The sequence below is a fragment of the Hemibagrus wyckioides genome, linkage group LG21, assembly GCF_019097595.1.
Source record: "Hemibagrus wyckioides isolate EC202008001 linkage group LG21, SWU_Hwy_1.0, whole genome shotgun sequence".
NCBI lineage: Eukaryota > Metazoa > Chordata > Actinopteri > Siluriformes > Bagridae > Hemibagrus > Hemibagrus wyckioides.
The window spans coordinates 19,221,235-19,240,965 of NC_080730.1; the positions used below are offsets into that span (position 1 = coordinate 19,221,235).

At 39.9% G+C, this 19,731-nt stretch overlaps 1 protein-coding gene across 13 annotated transcripts in view; it reads left to right on the forward strand.

Annotated features, from left to right (window-relative positions):
• itpr1b (inositol 1,4,5-trisphosphate receptor, type 1b) overlaps window positions 1-18,212 on the forward strand; it is a 110,060-nt gene extending 91,848 nt beyond the window's left edge. For all 13 annotated transcript variants that reach the window (XM_058374105.1, XM_058374112.1, XM_058374106.1 and 10 more), the window contains 7 exons: window positions 1-147; window positions 308-400; window positions 1,114-1,247; window positions 1,806-1,971; window positions 3,081-3,241; window positions 14,589-14,750; window positions 16,877-18,212. The exon at window positions 1-147 is cut by the window's left edge and continues 43 nt beyond it. In XM_058374105.1, the coding sequence (XP_058230088.1) occupies window positions 1-147; window positions 308-400; window positions 1,114-1,247; window positions 1,806-1,971; window positions 3,081-3,241; window positions 14,589-14,750; window positions 16,877-16,963 (950 nt within the window). In that variant the 3' untranslated portion in view covers window positions 16,964-18,212. The remainder of the gene's footprint in view (window positions 148-307; window positions 401-1,113; window positions 1,248-1,805; window positions 1,972-3,080; window positions 3,242-14,588; window positions 14,751-16,876) is intronic.
• Window positions 18,213-19,731: the final 1,519 nt, after the last annotated feature.

Here is a 19,731-nt window from a genome sequence, read left to right on the forward strand (position 1 = left end):
TAAAGAGCGTGACGAGGAACGGGCGCTCTATCGTGCTCACCGCCGTGCTCGCGCTCATCCTCGTCTATCTGTTCTCCATCGTCGGCTACATCATCTTCAAGGATGACTTCATTCTGAACGTCGACCGAATCCCAAATAAAACACTCGGTATGGACAGCAAAGAGAAAACAATAACGATTACATTACAGTTACTAATGTCAGATCGGTATATTTGTCAAGTTAAGTTAAAACTACTATTCAGAAATTAAATAGGTAAAATTTATTTTGTTTATTATAACTGTAGTTAATTTGTCATTGGTTATTTCAGAGCAAACCGCTAGTATGATGAGCGAGTTCCTGTCAGGTGGGGTTTGTCAGAAAGAAGGTGGAGAGAACTGTTCATCAGAGGCCACGGTGGAATGTAAGCACACTCACTTCACCTCAACTGTGTTTAATCTCATTCTGTGGAAACCCCATAGTCGCTCAGTCATATCCCGTTAACACTATATTGGAAGACAGGATTCGTCAGTCACGAGGGGTCAAAGGTTAATTGTGCTGCAGGAAATTAGAAGGTGTGACATTTAATGAGCAGGTCGCAGGAGCACAGCTGACCCGGGTTCAAAACCCAGGTTTTGTGCGATCATGCGGTCTGATCCGTCTGATCCAGCGCTGCACCACATGAACACCACGTGCATGTCATCTGGAGTGTAATTAGATTTATTCTAAATGTCATTTTTGACCGGTCACTTAGAGCTGCCCGATCTCGTCACATCCTGTCTTAGAAATGTAAATAAGTGTGATGTATCGTAATGCATACCTAAGGCACTGAAAAGATTTCTTTTTTCTTCAAGCAAGTCATAATCACTGGTTTATGTCATTGTCTCAAAATAGAAATAACAACGGTGTGCATGTTGTTGACCTCCCCCTCTCCCTCCCCCTCTCCCTCCTGCAGCATACCATTACAGATCAGAAAGGTGATAGTGTGACACACTGTGTGTTTACGTGCATGTGTAAATTAGGAATGCACGAGGGTGTGTGTTGCACGTGTAAGACCACTTGTGTACCAGTATTCTTGGTATGTACAGGTTTCAACATGCCACTTACACGCGTGTGTGTGGATGTGCTTTGTCTTAGCTGTGGCAGCAGTGGTGGTGGAGGATAAGGAGCGAACATGCGACTCTTTGCTCATGTGCATCGTGACTGTGCTCAGTCACGGCCTCCGTAGCGGTGGGGGAGTCGGGGATGTGTTACGAAAGCCTTCTAAAGAGGTACAACCCAACAAACACACAACCTACCACCTAATCACACCCTTCACTGCCAATGACCTATACATTACCTCATGACCACATCACTTTCATAAATATGACCTAGCTTAACTGACCATAACATGCTGATTTGCTAAATATGGAGGAGGGAGCGGATATTCTCTAGTTTAATTATGTAGTGCTTTGGAGAAATCAGGTTATTATGGTTACTTAATAAGCTATTTTGTTTTTGTGTCGCTCCTCACTTAAATGAGTGTTAAATCTACACGGCTCTGTAACAAAGCTTTTAGATTATGTTTATACTAGTCAAGTGAGGAAACTTTTTGGATCCAGACTTCAGTAAGTCACTTTGTATAAGAGGATCTGCTAAATGCTGGGAATGGAAATGAGTATTAAGGGACCATGAGATTATTATAAACCTGAAATAAGATTGTGTTCTTAGATGTTTTTACTCATTCCAAGCTTTACATTACCTTATTCTATTTTCATTTAATTTTGTTTCTATCCGGAAAAAAAAACCCTCTCCTCTCCTCCCTCCACTGTCTTCTTTCTTCTTTACAGGAGCCTCTGTTTGCAGCCAGAGTGATCTATGACCTGCTCTTCTTCTTCATGGTCATCATCATCGTCCTAAACCTGATCTTTGGTGTCATTATCGACACCTTCGCCGATCTGAGAAGTGAAAAGCAAAAGAAAGAGGAGGTCCTCAAGACCACCTGCTTCATCTGCGGTGAGTAGACAGATGTGCAGGCCCTGTTTTTTAATAAAACGTTCATAATCAGCAGTGAAGTGCTTACGTTATGAAATGATCCGGATGAGCCTCGAGCATGTGAAATCCCTTCTTCAGAATTACTTGTGAATCTGTGTACGTAATGAAATGGTATCTTGGCGAAGCGAATCAGGAAGTCCTTATTAAGCGACTCACCCGACTGGCAGGCACAGAATGAGCTGTTTTCACTCAAATGTTGTAAACATTGAGACGCTCCTTTCTTCCCAGAAGGTTTAGTCATGGCTGCTACTGTGGAGGAGTGTCTTCTCTCACTCGTTCACACACACACACACCCTCTCACACACACAAACAGACAGATTCTCACAGGCTTCATCATGTAGAAGGGTAATGGGGGGAGATATAGAGGGAGGTGGGGGGACTGTGCTGGTTATATGGTTTAATGACTTGCCCAAAAGCATGAATCATGAGTGCTATTACTGAAACTACAGTTCACTGGGATTGTGCTTATGCTATTTGCCTGTAGGTGTTGCATTATACCAAATATGGAAACAGCACAGAAACTTCCTGTTGCATTCATGAAAATGTTTTGAGCTTTTGGTTCCATGAGGTTTTTTCCAAATACAGTTTGCTTGATGCTGATGATGCAACCTCACTCCACTGTCAGTTATAATTTAGCTGAAAAATACCCTTTGTAACGGTCACAAGACCCATCACTTAAACTTACATATGACACACACACACACACACACACACACACACACACCACACTTGAATACTGAGAACTTCCTTCCTTTCTCAGGAGTGAGGAACTGAAGGAATAGTGAAAGAGAAATAATGCAACAGTTTTCCCACTCTTCATCACGGGATTATTGGGGTGGGTGGGGCGTTTCTGAAGCAGTGACTTAACCATGAACTTTAAATCTAAAGTAAATCTAAAGTGATTGAGCACCTGGTTTTAATCCAGTGTGTGAATGTGATATAATTATGACAAAACTTCCCACTGTCTTTCTAATGTACTTCCCTTATTAAGTCAACCATAAAACCCCTGTGTGTGTGTGTGTGTGTGCGCTCGTGTGTGTGTGTGTGTGTGTGTGTGTGTGTACTGACAGGCTTGGAAAGGGACAAGTTTGATAACAAGACGGTGACATTCGAGGAACACATCAAGGTGGAGCACAACATGTGGCATTACCTGTTCTTCATTGTGCTTATTAAAGTGAAGGACTCCACCGAGTACACGGGACCCGAGAGCTACGTTGCCGAGATGATCAGGGTAAGAGCGTTATACAAGTGATGGAAGCCTACATGGCAAAATGAGTGATCGCCAAAGCGTAGCGCTCAGTGCTGTAGTTCACCACAAGTTTGCTGCCATGAAAATGTCAAAAGACGGACCGGCTCATCCTTCTCTGCGTTACATTCATACCTTCATCTGTGAACGCTTATGGGTTGCATTTTGTCATGTTTTTATATCAACTAAGTGTGTGAGAAGCATGGTGTAGATAGAGACGGCTACGGTAAATGAATCACTGAATCATGATCTGGAAACTTTTTTCAAACTTACATGCACTCACATGCAGCTTTGCATAAGCTTTGCATCATATGCAACATTTTTAGATCAGTTTGATGGTTCGTTGGAATACACGTACGTAACGTGACGCATTCGAAATGACAACAAAGCCTTTGACAGTAAAATCAGAATCAAAGCCCACTCACACACATTCATTCAGAGACTTCCAGAAACTCCGCCACTTTGCATAGGCGTAGCTGACTTTTTCTGACTGTAAATCTGATCAGGTTTCTTTCCTGTGTGCTGCTGTCTTATTAAACTTAAAGCATTCGTTATTATATTTGTAAGATGACTTTAATAAGTACGCCTGGAATCTGTTTGGAACAAACGAATCTGTTGCATCTGAAAGAAATTCACCGGCCGAAGCATCCCATTGAACTCACGAACCATTGGTACGGGTTGATGCAGAAGGTCCAGCAGAAGTAAGTGTTAAGGCCTCATAAACACTGAAGTTCTGAATCACTGGAATGAAAGAACCCACATAAGTCAGGGGTGGCTCCTCTTTGAAGAGTGTGGTCTACTTGCTGGGTATTTTCCACCACATTCCACACAACAATCCATCCTCTGACCCTGTGTCAACTCGCCCAGTTATGTAACGAGCTAAAAGAACTCGTGTTTTTTTGCCCTAAATCTGAGCTCTATTACCCAATCTGTCTGTCTGCATTAAGACTCTGAGCAGTCTTGGCAGCAGCTCGGAATGTGTTAATCCATGAGAGAAGCCATCTAACGATTGAACATGCACACACACACGCACACACACACACACACACACACACACACACAGACATTTTGACTTCAGTAGAATGGCCAGAGGAGCAGGAGTTGGCCCTGTGACTGCAGCTAAGCTTTGTGGGAATGTCTCAGTTTTCTGTGTATGCGTGTGCGCTCTGTGCCAAGAAATAATGACCTCCTTTGGCCAGGATTACCTCAACTTCCCTGAAAAAATGTTCCCAGTTATATCCACCTCAATGAAACATTCGAGTGAATTCTACTCTGTCACATACGTCACCTATGTATGTGACATAACAGCTCCTGGAAAGCATGAACAGGTCATGGAAAGCACTTTAAAGGGATTCAGTGCTCAGTTTTATAAGACACACAGTCTTTTTTTTTTTAAACATTCACTAAGCCAAAATCATCTTACTTTGAAGCAATAGCACAGCAGCACTAAAGTTCTAGGGTGCGGTGTGGAGTTCTGTAGAAGGAAAAGTGTTCAGGAAAGCCCCTACTTTACCAGTGGTTTCTCTTTTGACGCAGTCATTACACTGTTTGGTTGGTGACACAGTTTCTGATCCGCCGGGCACTGGCCCAGTTCCTGAGCGGTCTTGTGAGGAAGCACCTGACCTGAAGATTAGCCAGCCTTTGCTTCACAACACACACACACACACACACACACACACACACACACACTCTGCACGTATGCACATACACAGATACCAAAAGGCTAGATCAGAGTCATTAATAGGTCAGTTCCTTGCAGCTCATTTTATTATTTAGTGTAGATGTTTCATGTGCAGGGTCAGTGTAAACTATCTGAGCATGATGCATGATGAGCATCGCTTTTAAACACTGCTGTATGATCCATAAATAAAGGAATTGGTAAATTTGGTATAATACATCAGGAATTTATCAAGGAACAGGATGAGTTGGGTGGAACTTGTTCTGCGGTACACTGTGTGTGTGTGTGTGTGTGTGTGTGTGTGCAGAATAAATCAGGTGTTTTCACCAGCTGGGAAACCATGTAGTGTGTGACATACATACATGGCCTCCTTGTTGTTGATTAAAGCCAGTGTAAAAGTCAGGCTGCATCTACATGCTGTAAAACACACACACACACACACATGCAGAAACACATGTTCCTGTGGTGAGCATGGAAATGGTTTTCAGCTTTCGCTTCTGAGTGTGAAAGAAGAGATAAAATAAGATAAAACAGAATTCTTACTTATCGTTTGGCCATTACGACCACCGAAATTGCTCACAACGTCACTGGAAGGGAGCTTCTGGTAAATTGTGTCATTGTTGTTATGAGCAGCTCGTAGGCTGACGTCTGCAGCCTTTGCTAGAAGAAATGCTGCAGATGTTGACATTATGATGATTGTGTGGTGTTCTTTAACCATCACCGGACGGATGATCAATAATCAAACCACCCTTGTACAGTGAATGTGAAGCTGGCAATCGGTGATCCAGTTTCCTGCCTGAAATATCATATATGACTGTCATGACACAAAGATATTGCTGTATAGATGTGTGTGGGCGGGTTCAAAGGGGCTGATTTTAGGTCTGACGTCATTGCTGTTCAGACCGCAGCACGTCCTGTGTGTGTGTGTGTGTGTGTGTGTGTGTACATATGTGTACGCATTAGTGTGCCTGTGTGTGTGTGTGGTATTAGTAATGAAATTCACACTTCCTTCATTTCCATTGAAGCAGCAGATGCAGTCTAATTTGTTGTGGTGAAGCTCTCTATCTATCTATCTATCTCTCTCTCTCTCTCTCTCTCTCTCTCACTCTCTCTCTCTCTCTCTGTCTCTGTCTCTCTCTCTGTCTCTGTCTCACAGAGTACGTATGCACACATATATTTCCACAGAATTACTGACAATTGTGTTGATTGTAAACAATGTACCAGAGGTGAATTTAACTCGCTCCATACGCACAGCCTTGCACACATTGCTCTCACATTATAAATGGAATTTTTGAGGAGCTTCTTGAGGAGCATTTGTCGACAAAAAAAACAAACAAACAAAAAAGAACTTTAACTTGTGACAATTTCATCCGCCTCCACATTTCCAAGTTAGTAGCCCGCTGAAAACGGATGTGGATTTGAGTAATCTCTATATTCACGTTTGGCGGGACTTTTTTTTTCTTCATAGAAATAGCCAGAGTTCTGTTTTCTGAAGAACTGAAAGTAGAGGAAGTGAGGATTGCAAGTGTGAGTCATGAAGATTATTACTGTACCTTCTCCCTCAATTTATCCTCCGTGTCTGCGACAGGGTTTTTACACCCAGGAACAGCAGCCGTGAAGCGCCATGAAGGAACGTTCCGCATAGAAAATCCAACAGATGATAATAGATTAAGAATTTTATCATTTAACCTTCGCTGTAAATGATTTAAAATAAACACAAAGAGAGCGTTCAGTTCAGCAGATGAAGCTGCCGTGAAAATCACATCTATGAATATCAACATTTAATCCAGTGTAGAGTAAAACTGATGATCTAATCTAAACCTCAGCACAAAGTGGATTCTTGACTCTGATTGGTCAAAAGTTGTGTTTTTTAATTTTCTCTAGCAGCACGGCTCGGACAGTAGCCTCGGAATATATTATAACATTAATGATCGGTTTATATTAATGCGCTCCTTCTAATAAGTTATTTCTATAGTAACAGCTCATTCACAGGGATAAGATTTATAATCTATGCTTAATAAAATATAAATAAATAAACCCTAGAGTCATGGTGAAGATTTCTTAGAGGAGAAGTTTATGTAGCATTGATGGAAGGAGTCTCCAGTGGCAGTGCTTTGTAGCCGTATCACACCGTCCTGCTGTGGATTATATTAGCGCGCTCGTGTTCTAAGTGAACATTAAGAACATTTAATGGATATCCCGAAACCTTCTTCCATTGGCTGTAATTATTTACAAAATAGGATGCAATAGAAATCAGCTCACTGCAGCATTTGATTATTCAATTCATTTGATTTGTATTGCGCTTTTAATAATTGACATTGTCTCAAAGCAGCTTTAAAAAAGTATAGAAACATAGTGATATCAGTGCCAGTTAAAGTTTCCTGACCCAGCTTACTCGATTAAATGCTGCACTTGTTTGCAGAGATATTAGACAGTGTTAGCATCAACTAGAACACTGATACAGTGTTAGCATCAACTAGAACACAGATACAGTGTTAGCATCAACTAGAACACAGATACAGTGTTAGCATCAACTAGAACACAGATAGTGTTAGCATCAACTAGAACACAGATACAGTGTTAGCATCAACTAGAACACAGATAGTGTTAGCATCAACTAGAACACAGATACAGTGTTAGCATCAACTAGAACACAGATACAGTGTTAGCATCAACTAGAACACAGATACAGTGTTAGCATCAACTAGAACACAGATACAGTGTTAGCATCAACTAGAACACAGATACAGTGTTAGCATCAACTAGAACACAGATACAGTGTTAGCATCAACTAGAACACTGATACAGTGTTAGCATCAACTAGAACACAGATACAGTGTTAGCATCAACTAGAACACAGATACAGTGTTAGCATCAACTAGAACACAGATACAGTGTTAGCATCAACTAGAACACAGATACAGTGTTAGCATCAACTAGAACACAGATACAGTGTTAGCATCAACTAGAACACAGATACAGTGTTAGCATCAACTAGAACACAGATACAGTGTTAGCATCAACTAGAACACAGATACAGTGTTAGCATCAACTAGAACACAGATACAGTGTTAGCATCAACTAGAACACAGATACAGTGTTAGCATCAACTAGAACACAGATACAGTGTTAGCATCAACTAGAACACAGATACAGTGTTAGCATCAACTAGAACACAGATACAGTGTTAGCATCAACTAGAACACAGATACAGTGTTAGCATCAACTAGAACACAGATACAGTGTTAGCATCAACTAGAACACAGATACAGTGTTAGCATCAACTAGAACACAGATACAGTGTTAGCATCAACTAGAACACAGATAGTGTTAGCATCAACTAGAACACAGATACAGTGTTAGCATCAACTAGAACACAGATACAGTGTTAGCATCAACTAGAACACAGATACAGTGTTAGCATCAACTAGAACACAGATAGTGTTAGCATCAACTAGAACACAGATACAGTGTTAGCATCAACTAGAACACAGATACAGTGTTAGCATCAACTAGAACACAGATACAGTGTTAGCATCAACTAGAACACAGATACAGTGTTAGCATCAACTAGAACACAGATACAGTGTTAGCATCAACTAGAACACAGATAGTGTTAGCATCAACTAGAACACAGATAGTGTTAGCATCAACTAGAACACAGATACAGTGTTAGCATCAACTAGAACACAGATACAGTGTTAGCATCAACTAGAACACAGATACAGTGTTAGCATCAACTAGAACACAGATACAGTGTTAGCATCAACTAGAACACAGATACAGTGTTAGCATCAACTAGAACACAGATACAGTGTTAGCATCAACTAGAACACAGATACAGTGTTAGCATCAACTAGAACACAGATACAGTGTTAGCATCAACTAGAACACAGATACAGTGTTAGCATCAACTAGAACACAGATACAGTGTTAGCATCAACTAGAACACAGATAGTGTTAGCATCAACTAGAACACAGATACAGTGTTAGCATCAACTAGAACACAGATACAGTGTTAGCATCAACTAGAACACAGATACAGTGTTAGCATCAACTAGAACACAGATACAGTGTTAGCATCAACTAGAACACAGATACAGTGTTAGCATCAACTAGAACACAGATACAGTGTTAGCATCAACTAGAACACAGATACAGTGTTAGCATCAACTAGAACACAGATACAGTGTTAGCATCAACTAGAACACAGATACAGTGTTAGCATCAACTAGAACACAGATACAGTGTTAGCATCAACTAGAACACAGATACAGTGTTAGCATCAACTAGAACACAGATACAGTGTTAGCATCAACTAGAACACAGATACAGTGTTAGCATCAACTAGAACACAGATACAGTGTTAGCATCAACTAGAACACAGATACAGTGTTAGCATCAACTAGAACACAGATACAGTGTTAGCATCAACTAGAACACAGATACAGTGTTAGCATCAACTAGAACACAGATACAGTGTTAGCATCAACTAGAACACAGATACAGTGTTAGCATCAACTAGAACACAGATACAGTGTTAGCATCAACTAGAACACAGATACAGTGTTAGCATCAACTAGAACACAGATACAGTGTTAGCATCAACTAGAACACAGATACAGTGTTAGCATCAACTAGAACACAGATACAGTGTTAGCATCAACTAGAACACAGATACAGTGTTAGCATCAACTAGAACACAGATACAGTGTTAGCATCAACTAGAACACAGATACAGTGTTAGCATCAACTAGAACACAGATACAGTGTTAGCATCAACTAGAACACTGATACAGTGTTAGCATCAACTAGAACACTGATACAGTGTTAGCATCAACTAGAACACAGATACAGTGTTAGCATCAACTAGAACACAGATACAGTGTTAGCATCAACTAGAACACAGATACAGTGTTAGCATCAACTAGAACACAGATACAGTGTTAGAACCTTTTGGGTTATGTGTCGTTTTTCTAAAAACCTCTGTATATATTTTAAAAATCTCAGTTTACTTAAACATTCGTCATCTGTCCTAAACTCTCATAGTGTGTTTAACACCGTATTCAGTACATGACTCTATAACCCTAAATAATTAGTCTTTCAGGAGTGTTAGATAAATCTATCCGGTTTAATTGGGAGATGTCTGACCTATTTTGGTAGAGGAACAATAAAAAGAAATGAAAACAATCCTTCCTTTTCTTTAAAAGAGGTAGCTCAACCTTCTGGACATCTATAATGATTCCTTATTGAGGAAGTTATTATAGACAGATGTGCGATATCCAGATGTGTCTGCTCCCATAATAGGTAGAATATTTGACTAGCTAAATGTGAAAATGATAGACAGTCATAGTGTGTGAAGGGGTTTGTTTGAAGATATGGGGTTAAAGAGCTAATAAGGGTGATGATGTGGGTTGCTGTGGTTGAGATGACAGCTGGACAGACACATTAAACACAAACCTCTACGTGAGAGTGTGTGTTTGCGTTCACTTCCTGTGTGCGCGCACACGCACACACACACACACACTCCTCCTCTGCTCTCAAAATTAGTATGAGTGTCTATGCATCACTGGCAGCGTGATTTCCCTGTGTTGTGTGTGTTGACACTGAGAGAAGGGGACTTCATCTGGCAGCCACACGCACTTTAAGATTGTTATTGCACTTGTAGATGTTCTGCTCTTCTTCATCTTTATCATCTTTAATTTTTTTTCTTATTATTATTATTATGTTCACATTTACTCTTCGTCTTCTCTTATCGTTATTATTGTAATTTTTATTATTAGCAGTAGAAGTAGATCTGCTTTTCCTGTAGTTAGAGTTGCACAGTCTTTGTTTGCAGTCAGTTATAGCAACACTAAGGATATATTTTTTTATATTGTGTGTCTAATAGATCAGGTAACGTCTACTCTACTAATGCTAGACAGATAGCAATGCTAGTCTTTCTCTTTCTCCTCATTTTTTCCCCCAAGTCCTCTTTGTTGTCTTCTTTGTTGTGCTGGAAAAAAAACCCCTACCCTCCTTATACATGGATTTGTTTTAGGTGGAGAAAAGGGGTGAGGGTGGTGGTGGTGGTGGTGGTGGTGGTGGTGGTGGTGGTGGGGGGTGTTAAAATAACCACATTGTTAAAATAACCACAGTGCAGAATATCAGCCCTGAGCTGTTAGTGCTAGAGCTTCCTTAATTAGCACTATTGAAATAATTTTTTGTGCTAAATAACTTCTGTTTGTATGAAACTCTGTTACATTATATAGACTTAATATAGATTTAATCAAACAAATGAAATGTGGACTCCATTTTAATCTTTTCATCATCACTCGGTCGAAAAGTAGACTTTGAGCCTTAAATTTTAAAAACTTAAACAGTACTTAAGTATTTCTTTGAGAGTTTTTGTACTTTCCTTGAGTTTTTATATTTCTGTCAACTTTTACTTTTACTTCACTACTTTTTTGAAACAAATTCTATACTTTTACTCCGATACATTTTCTGTTCGGCATTTTCGTTACTTACTACAAAAAAAAACCTGCGTCCAAATTTGGGGTAAAGGAAGTTTGTGGTTAGTGATGACTTTAGACCATGTCCACACATAGCTGGGGATTTTTAAAAACGATTTTTCAACATCTCAACAGAAGTCTGCCCGGGTCTCGTCCGCTGTGTGTGTGTCGTGGGAGTTCTGTATGCAGCAGCAGTGAGCTCCGTATTACATTCCGGCCCTCTGTCCATGACCGTAATGTGTGAGTAACTGCGTGTGTGTGTGCACGCATGGAAAAAGTCCAGTAAACAACGTTAACACAGTCAGTAGTTCACGTAAGTCTGCTACTGCACAAAATATCTTCATTAACAAAGCTGACATCAAATCACGGAGACCGGCGCACAGACAATGACGTCAATTCGTCAAAATCTCCGTTTCCCCCGTCCACACAACACCACTGAAAACACTGAAATCTTCTGAAAACACTGAAATTTCCAAAAGTTTTCCAAAAGCTCCGTTTCCAGCGACCTCAGACTGCATTAGCATGTGGACGAGAGGTCAAAACACAGAGAAAAATCTCTCTTCTTAAACATCCCCGGGTACGAGTGGACATGGCCTTAGTTACAAACCCACATGTATGGAAACACTGACACTGTACACTTCATTACAATACAGTTCACTACGTTCTAAAGGTCTCTTCTTTCTTTCATGCAAGTCTTATTTAGAAAGAAAGCAAAACAGAATAAAATTCAGAATTCTCCAAATTACTACATTCTTGCTTTTTTTTTTATTAATTTACTTCTACTTTTATTTTCCATACTTGAAAACATCCATGAAAATACTACTTCTGGTACTTAAGTACAGATCATTTCAGATACTTTAAGACTTTTACTCAAGTGGAATTATAAAGGTTGACTTTAACTTTTACTCGAGTCATTTTCTAACAAAATACCTGTACTTTTACTCAAGTATGGCTTTTGGGTACTTTATACAGCACTGATTCTTTATATCCCACATGCCCCTCATTTGATTTCATTTATTTTTGATGGAACAAGATGGAACTCGTTTTAGTTCAATTCGTATACAACATTAAAATGCAGCACACAGTTTGACACTCTTCAGACACTGTGGTGGCTCCACCTCTGATACTGCTCTGTGTGTGTGTGTGTGTGTGTGTGTGTTTTGGAGAGGGCAAATGAATGCATTGGTATGACCTTCCACAAGTTTCTCTGCACTCCATTCTCTCACTCTCTCTCTGATTATCTCACTTGATTGGCCTCTACTTCCTGACATATTTCTACAATAATACCCCTCACCCTTATGGGCTCAATATTGCATCTTTATTCATTACTTTTGGGTGGTCTTATATTTTAAAATACAAAACTATTTCTTTAAAGGTAATTTGAAGGATAATTGTGTGTGTAATGATCTGTGTGTGCTCTAGAGAGGTACGTCCTTAGGCATTTATTAAGTTTTGTTTTCTGTCTAATCTTTGGAACCATATTTTGAAAGTTAGTGGTTGAATGTATTTAATTGTGAATGATAGGGAATTATTTTGTATCCAGCCCGCTGAGATTTTGGACTTGATCCAGACGGGGTCGAGGTCACAGCCAGGTCAAGCGTCTGAAATAGTTTTTTCTTCAACAGCTTTTTTCATGTTTGAGGTGTACGGTAATGACATTTGGAGCATACAGATTAGTAACAAGAAGGACTCGGTCTGCTGGTGGTAAAGACGTCCCAGTTGATGCTGAACTCTTCTTGCTTTTCAGTATTAAGTCAGGGTCATGTGCTGAATTTTACTGAGAAGGCAGAACAGTAGTGTGTCATGACTGTGCTCAAGCTGCTGCAGAGCAAAACCGGTGATTATTCTTAAAAGGTCTCCTGTTTACATAATGAGAGAAGTTCAGGTTAACTGCTTATTACTGATTTGTTAGATATGGTTAAAATTCCTCAATCTTCATCTAGAAAGTCACTGGTGGAGAGAGAGAGAGTAAGAAAGAAAGAAAGAGAGGAAGAGACAGAGTGAGTGAGAGAAAGATAGTAAGAGAGAGAGAGAGAGAGAGAGTGTGAGAGACAGACACTCACTATGCAGAGCCAAAACCCTGATAAGAGATCAACAGGAAGTGCGCCTGCCAAATCATGCGTGAATCCTATAAATAAGCAGCATTGTCTGGTGTTTTGGCCACTCGTCTTTAGAGACGGTGATTTCCCCACAAGCGAACTGGGTCGTCTCTGACACAAGGCAAACGCATGTTCAGTGCTTTTAGGTTTTAAGCAGTGTAACACTGCGTTTTCTGGATGTTTAAGTTGATAAAATTAGGGTGGATAATCTGTGAAATTCCTCTGTGAGATGGAGTGGAGCTGTAGGCTCATGTGACTCTCGATGGGTCATCTCCTCGGCTCTAATTCAATTTCACAGTTACAATTTGTCCGGTGTCTGAGGCATTTTCACTCCGAAAGATAAAGATAATTAGCAAGAGCAGGATTTAACTCATTTATTCCTTCAAAAAGCACAAATGCTGTTTTTAATTTGCGATCAAATGAATGTTGCTTGTGTCAGAATAGCTGGCTGTTTATTACTAAATTAAGCTGGGAGTCTCCGAGATCTGGCAGATATCAAAGATCTGTTCTTATAAAACATATAGTATCTCAAGAGGGATATTAATATATTGTTTATTAATTTAATAAAGTTGTGTAAATGTTTTTGTAGAATAAGCCGAACAAGTAAAATACTGGCAAATTGTTTCAGATGTTTCACTGATTTTTATCTTCGCTCAGATGCTTGTTGCAACTGACCCAAAACATTTACAGCATTCATGGCCTTTTTCCGTTTAGTGAAGCGACTATAAAAGGCGAAGCTGGTCGGTGAGCCGAACGACAAAATGACAACTAAAGTAAAAAAAAAAAAAAGAAATAGCAAAAGGCTGAGCTGTGTTCAGGAGACACTAAGACAGCATACTCTAACTCCTCCTGCTTGTCATCGGGCATTACAGCATGTCCAGCTTGTCTTATTTATTTATTAATTTATAAATTTGTCTTGTTAATGTTTGTTACATTTGTGTTGATTGTAACTAAAATAAATAACTGATATTTACAGCTACAGAGTTTGAGGTTGAAGGTAAATGTACAGAAACTCTAGTGTCCTTTGCGAAGGACAAGTTTAACCATTACGACTGTCCTCACAGGAGCACAACTTGGACTGGTTTCCTCGCATGCGGGCGATGTCGCTGGTGAGCAGTGACGCAGAGGGTGAGCAGAACGAGATCAGGAACCTGCAGGAGAAACTCGAGTCCACCATGAAACTGGTCTCCAACCTGTCCGGTCAGCTGACCGAACTGAAAGAGCAGGTATGAGACAGACATGGACAGGGTGAAAAAAAACCCAAAACATGACCTCGGTTTGAGAATTCATTCACATTAACACGGCTGGTCCTGTCTCATGATACACTTTTTATTGCACTAACTAGCCCTGGAATGAGCAGGAAGATCTCAGTGATCCTCTATGAATGCTCTTATAACCTTTTGATATTGGCAGGCAGCAGGGCCTTATGTGTGAAACCTCAGAAGAAAAGTGCTAATTTAGAGTTGGTTTCTGTTCACAATGAAACTAGACAAATACCTCTTCAGTCCAAATAGAAACGTCATCTGTAATGAAGTTCAAACTCCAGAATTAAGAAAGAAAATCCCACGAAGGTGATAAACCTAATCAGAGCAAAGGGCAACGAGCTATCTCTGTCTATCAGTCTCTCTCTTTTTCTGTCTCTCTTTCTTCCTCTCTCTCCCCCTCTCACATCTGTGATCAGCACAGCAAACTCATGTGGTACTAAGATGATCTTTCACCTGCGTCACAAGGCCAAGTGTTGTTTCACTCTGAATCAACTTGTGTGTGTTCCAGACAAAGTTCTCCGAACCAGTGCTGTTTGTTTCCACACATAAATATCACTGCAGGCAGAAATGATTAAATGCTGCTTTAAAAAACTATAGATGGTGCAGTGTAAAGAGTGGGGTTTTGGATCAACTCCAGTGCACTGTAAGTCGCAGTTTCTTGTAAATATACAGTAGAATTAGGATTTTTAACATTTAACATAAAAGCATCTGCGTGTGTGAGATTAGGAGACTGTCAAATGAGAAGTGCATAGGAGGAACTAGTACTTCTTTTGACACCCAGACAGAGGGAAATAAAAGAAGGTCAAGTAACAAAAAAAACCACCAAAAAACAACAAAAAAAACATTGCCTTTCACTTTTATAGTAGTTTACATGTCTATGGACATTATTGTTTGTTAATGAATTCATATTTACACCAGAACAACCACTAAGCTTTCCTCAGAGCCTGTAAATTGCTCTAATACATTTGTTATGAAAAGAAAAGAAAAAGCCCAGACTATTCATAACAAAGAACTGCGGTACAATTAAACTAATTCCTGAACTAAATTGCACCTTTGATCCACCTGAAAAACCTCTCGGGTTGAACTGTTTTTCAGGGGTGTGGTCAGGTGTCTAAGTGACCGCGGTTCTCACCTGCTGAGGTCATAAAGAAGTTTATTAATTTATTGTGGAGACCTTGACATTGAGTATAAAGCGATAAAATGATAAGTGGGAAGCTCAGTGTACCAAGCTGAAGGAGGAATATATATATATATATACGAAGGAATTTAAAACAGGACCACAGCACTGTCCAGATCAGGAATCTCTCTGTGATGGACACCAGAAGAGCCATCGCAGAGTTTATGGAGCGCATGCTGAAGATGAAGAAGTGGAGAAGTGTTGATTCCTGATTATCTTTGTAAACTCTTCTGGCTAGTGTCATGGCGTAGCGTGTGTGTGTCGTGTAACTTTCAAATCTCTATCAAATGGTTTTTTTACACTTTGATCTAGTTGAGTAACCACAGCAAACTAAAACGCTTCCGATCTGTTCATCTATTTGTATGTACATTCGCATGCTCATAGCTTATTTGTGTGATTCGTCGACGGCTCCTCTAGCTACTGAAGCATATGAGCGTGAGTGTGTTAGCATTTGGCCTGTTTGTAATAATGTTGAGTCATATTTGGGGATTTTTACAGATGACAAAAGGATACATTTCTCTCTTAGACGGATTTGTGTGTATGTGTGTGTGTGTGTGTGCGTGTGCGTGCTCATGTTCATGTGTTTATGAGTATGAGAATGTTGCATGAGATTGCAGAGTGCGTGATCATGGTTGTGGCACAGTCCCTCGCACAACGGTATGCACATGCACACACACACACACACACACGCACACACGCACAGCCTCTGGAGTTATACCGAGGGAACAGGAACACATTTAACAGATGTATTCTTGCAGGAAGTGCCTGGTGTATACAAGGGGTGTGTGTATGTGCGTGTGTGTGTGTGTGCACGCACATGTGTGTATGTGCATGTCTTAGGTTGTGTGGGGGCAGCTTAAGATTAAATCCCTCTGTATTTTTTTCTGTGTATGTGTGTGTGTCCTGACAGATGACTGAACAGCGTAAGCAGAAGCAGAGGATCGGACTCCTCGGACATCCCCAGCACATGAATGTGAACCCTCAGCAGCCTGCCTGAGCGTGTGTGTGTGTGTGTGTGTGTGTGTAGATGAGCTTCAGCACAGGCCTTGAACTGCCACGCTACACATCTGCCCTTAGAAGTAGACCTGCAAAACTCCTTCCAGACTTACGCACACTAAATAAGGGGGAAAAAAAATGAATTAAACACACAGAAGATTTTCTGCCCCTCAGTCCCTCGGTCAGGTTGGGTGGAGAAGGTTGACTGACTGCAGTAATTATGCTGGGGGACACTAGAATTTGGGGCTACACTGGACAGTAGGACTAGTTATAGATGCTGCTTGGAGAAGTGTTAAAGAGGCGTCGTTTTTTTTTTTTTGTATTTCCTAAACCAGTAAGCAAGCAGTATTTAATGTCTTATTTTTGTATTTTGTGCAATATTACCACTTTAATATGCAAATTTGTTGAGCTGTACAATGTGTCTTAAAGAGATGACACTCATCTCTCACGTTAAACGCTTTTCATCCCCCTCTCCTTCGGCCTTTTCTTTTTCTGCTACGTGATTCTACTGGAACACTCATAACGTCAAGCTCATAGAGTCAACTTAGCAAGAATTCCTTTCCTTTCTTATTTATTAATGTATTTATTTTTAAATATGTAATAAATATCATTTAAAGGGGACTGACGACGCCATGGTGCAGGCCTTTATGCATTATGTTCTTTACTTTTTTTTCTTTTTCTTTATTTTTGCTTGTTCAGAAAATAAATAAAAGGTCATTAACTTTTTCTGAGGTGGTAAAATTCTAAGGTTTAGCATTTAATCTGTTTAGATCGGTTAAGCTTTGTTTATGTGTTTTAATCCTAAGTGACTTTAGTATCTAGAGCATTTTTTAAGTATTTGGCCTGGTATCATTCGCATCACGAGAGCCTCCCGAGAGTCCGTACCTGTCGTGGATTCTGCAGTGAGAGAAACGGCGAGTGAGTCAATCTGTAAACGCAGCACAATGTAATAATCTCTACAGGAGAGAGTAAGTGCTCAGAACAATACTTGCACTACCATCGTCTTACAAAAACACGCCACATCTCTCTGACCCGCCGTCTTTATTTCCAGGTTTCTGTAAAAGATGTGGACATGTTTGTCAGGTCTTTGCTTTTGTATAGAGACTTTTTTTTTTCTTCCCCCTAGAGGCATAATACAATTTAATAGCACTGTTAATGAAAGTTATATGAAATATTAATTATAATTTAATACATGTCAAGATTGTAAATTAATTTAGCAATATTTAATAAATCCTGTAATTCACCTTGGATTGTTTTTTTCTTCTTCTGTGTGAAATAATTGTCACAAGGCTGCTTTAAACTCAAAATAAGAGAGAGACTTTTTCATGACAGAAACAGATCACTAGCTAGCCTATAAATATTTCAAATAATACTATAAATTTCATAATCATTTAATCATTTTTAGTAGTTTATACTGAAGTTACAGTAGTTGTGTAAATAATGTACAGTAGCTGGAACAGTAACTCTGTAACCTGATTAAAGAGAGAGCAGTTAATAAAGTGATGATTTTAATGGGTTTAGTCACTGGAATGACTGATTCACAGAAAATCACACAAGTCACAGAGAATATCTTCTTTTTTTTCCTCTGTTCAGCACTGTGTGGGAGAGACCAACACAGTCTCTACACAAAAAAATAAAATAAAATAACGATCTGCATATTGACATGAAAGATTAATTGAAGTGGGAGGGTGTGAGAGGAAACGGAGAACTGCTGAAGATTCGACACTGAAAATGTTTAACAATACTAATAATAATAATAATGTAAGCACAGTGTAGGCTTTATTTGAATAGGAATGAGAGAGAGATCATCAGGTCTGTTAGAGGGAGACCTTATCTGAGACACATGCATGCATTCACCTCAGTCTGAAGCTTTTAACAACTGAGCAATCAGATGAGGTTCCCGTGTATTAATGTTAGACGCTTTGTAAATGGACTCACCTCGCTGTTCATGCAGGAAACGACTGGAACCTCTGGTGTTTTCGTGTGTGTGTGTGTGTGTGTGTGTGTGTGTGTGTGTGAGATGTCACCATTCGACCCGGTGTCTGAATTCCCCTTCTGTGGAGGAGAGTCGGCTTGTGTCCAGATGCTGATGCTGTGATGTTTAGCTCTGATTAGAACAAAAACACAGAATTCGGGGTAAGGCTGATAAAGGACTGTTTCTTCAAAAAGCAGCATCTTTTCTTATTGTTGCTTTTGCCGTGATCAAAATCTCCCAAAAATCCAAACTGACTGATTGTTATATAAGTAAGAGTGTCGCACAAAGCATTTTAAGAGACACGTTTCGACAGTGACTCAATCACTGCTGAGAAACTGCTTAGCGCTGAGCCCACTGCTCTCTGTGCTGAAAAAGATTGATTTTTACGCTACCCTCCGTTATTCTTTGTTGTTTCACAGAAACAGAGTGTGTGTGTAACAACAACAAAGAGACACTTTGCAATCACTTTGTGTAAATGTGATTCAACTTACACAAATGTCAGACTATGACATGACCACCAAAATTCCTTGGTTCGCACTCGAGCCACAGATGGCTCACTCGTCTCGAGCTAAAGGTTAGGGGGTGCGATTTGTTTATTTCTGTTTCTTTGATATCTGACCGTACCTAGGTGAAAATATTCAACTGCCAGGTTAGAAGAAGAAGAAGCGAAACTTAACAAGAACCAGGCTCTGTTAAGAAGTTATTAAGCCATCGTTAAATACTGATTTAAGCTCCCTGAAGATCCTTTGGGCAAAAATAAAACATAATTACTATGAATTTTCTGCCTGGCTCAG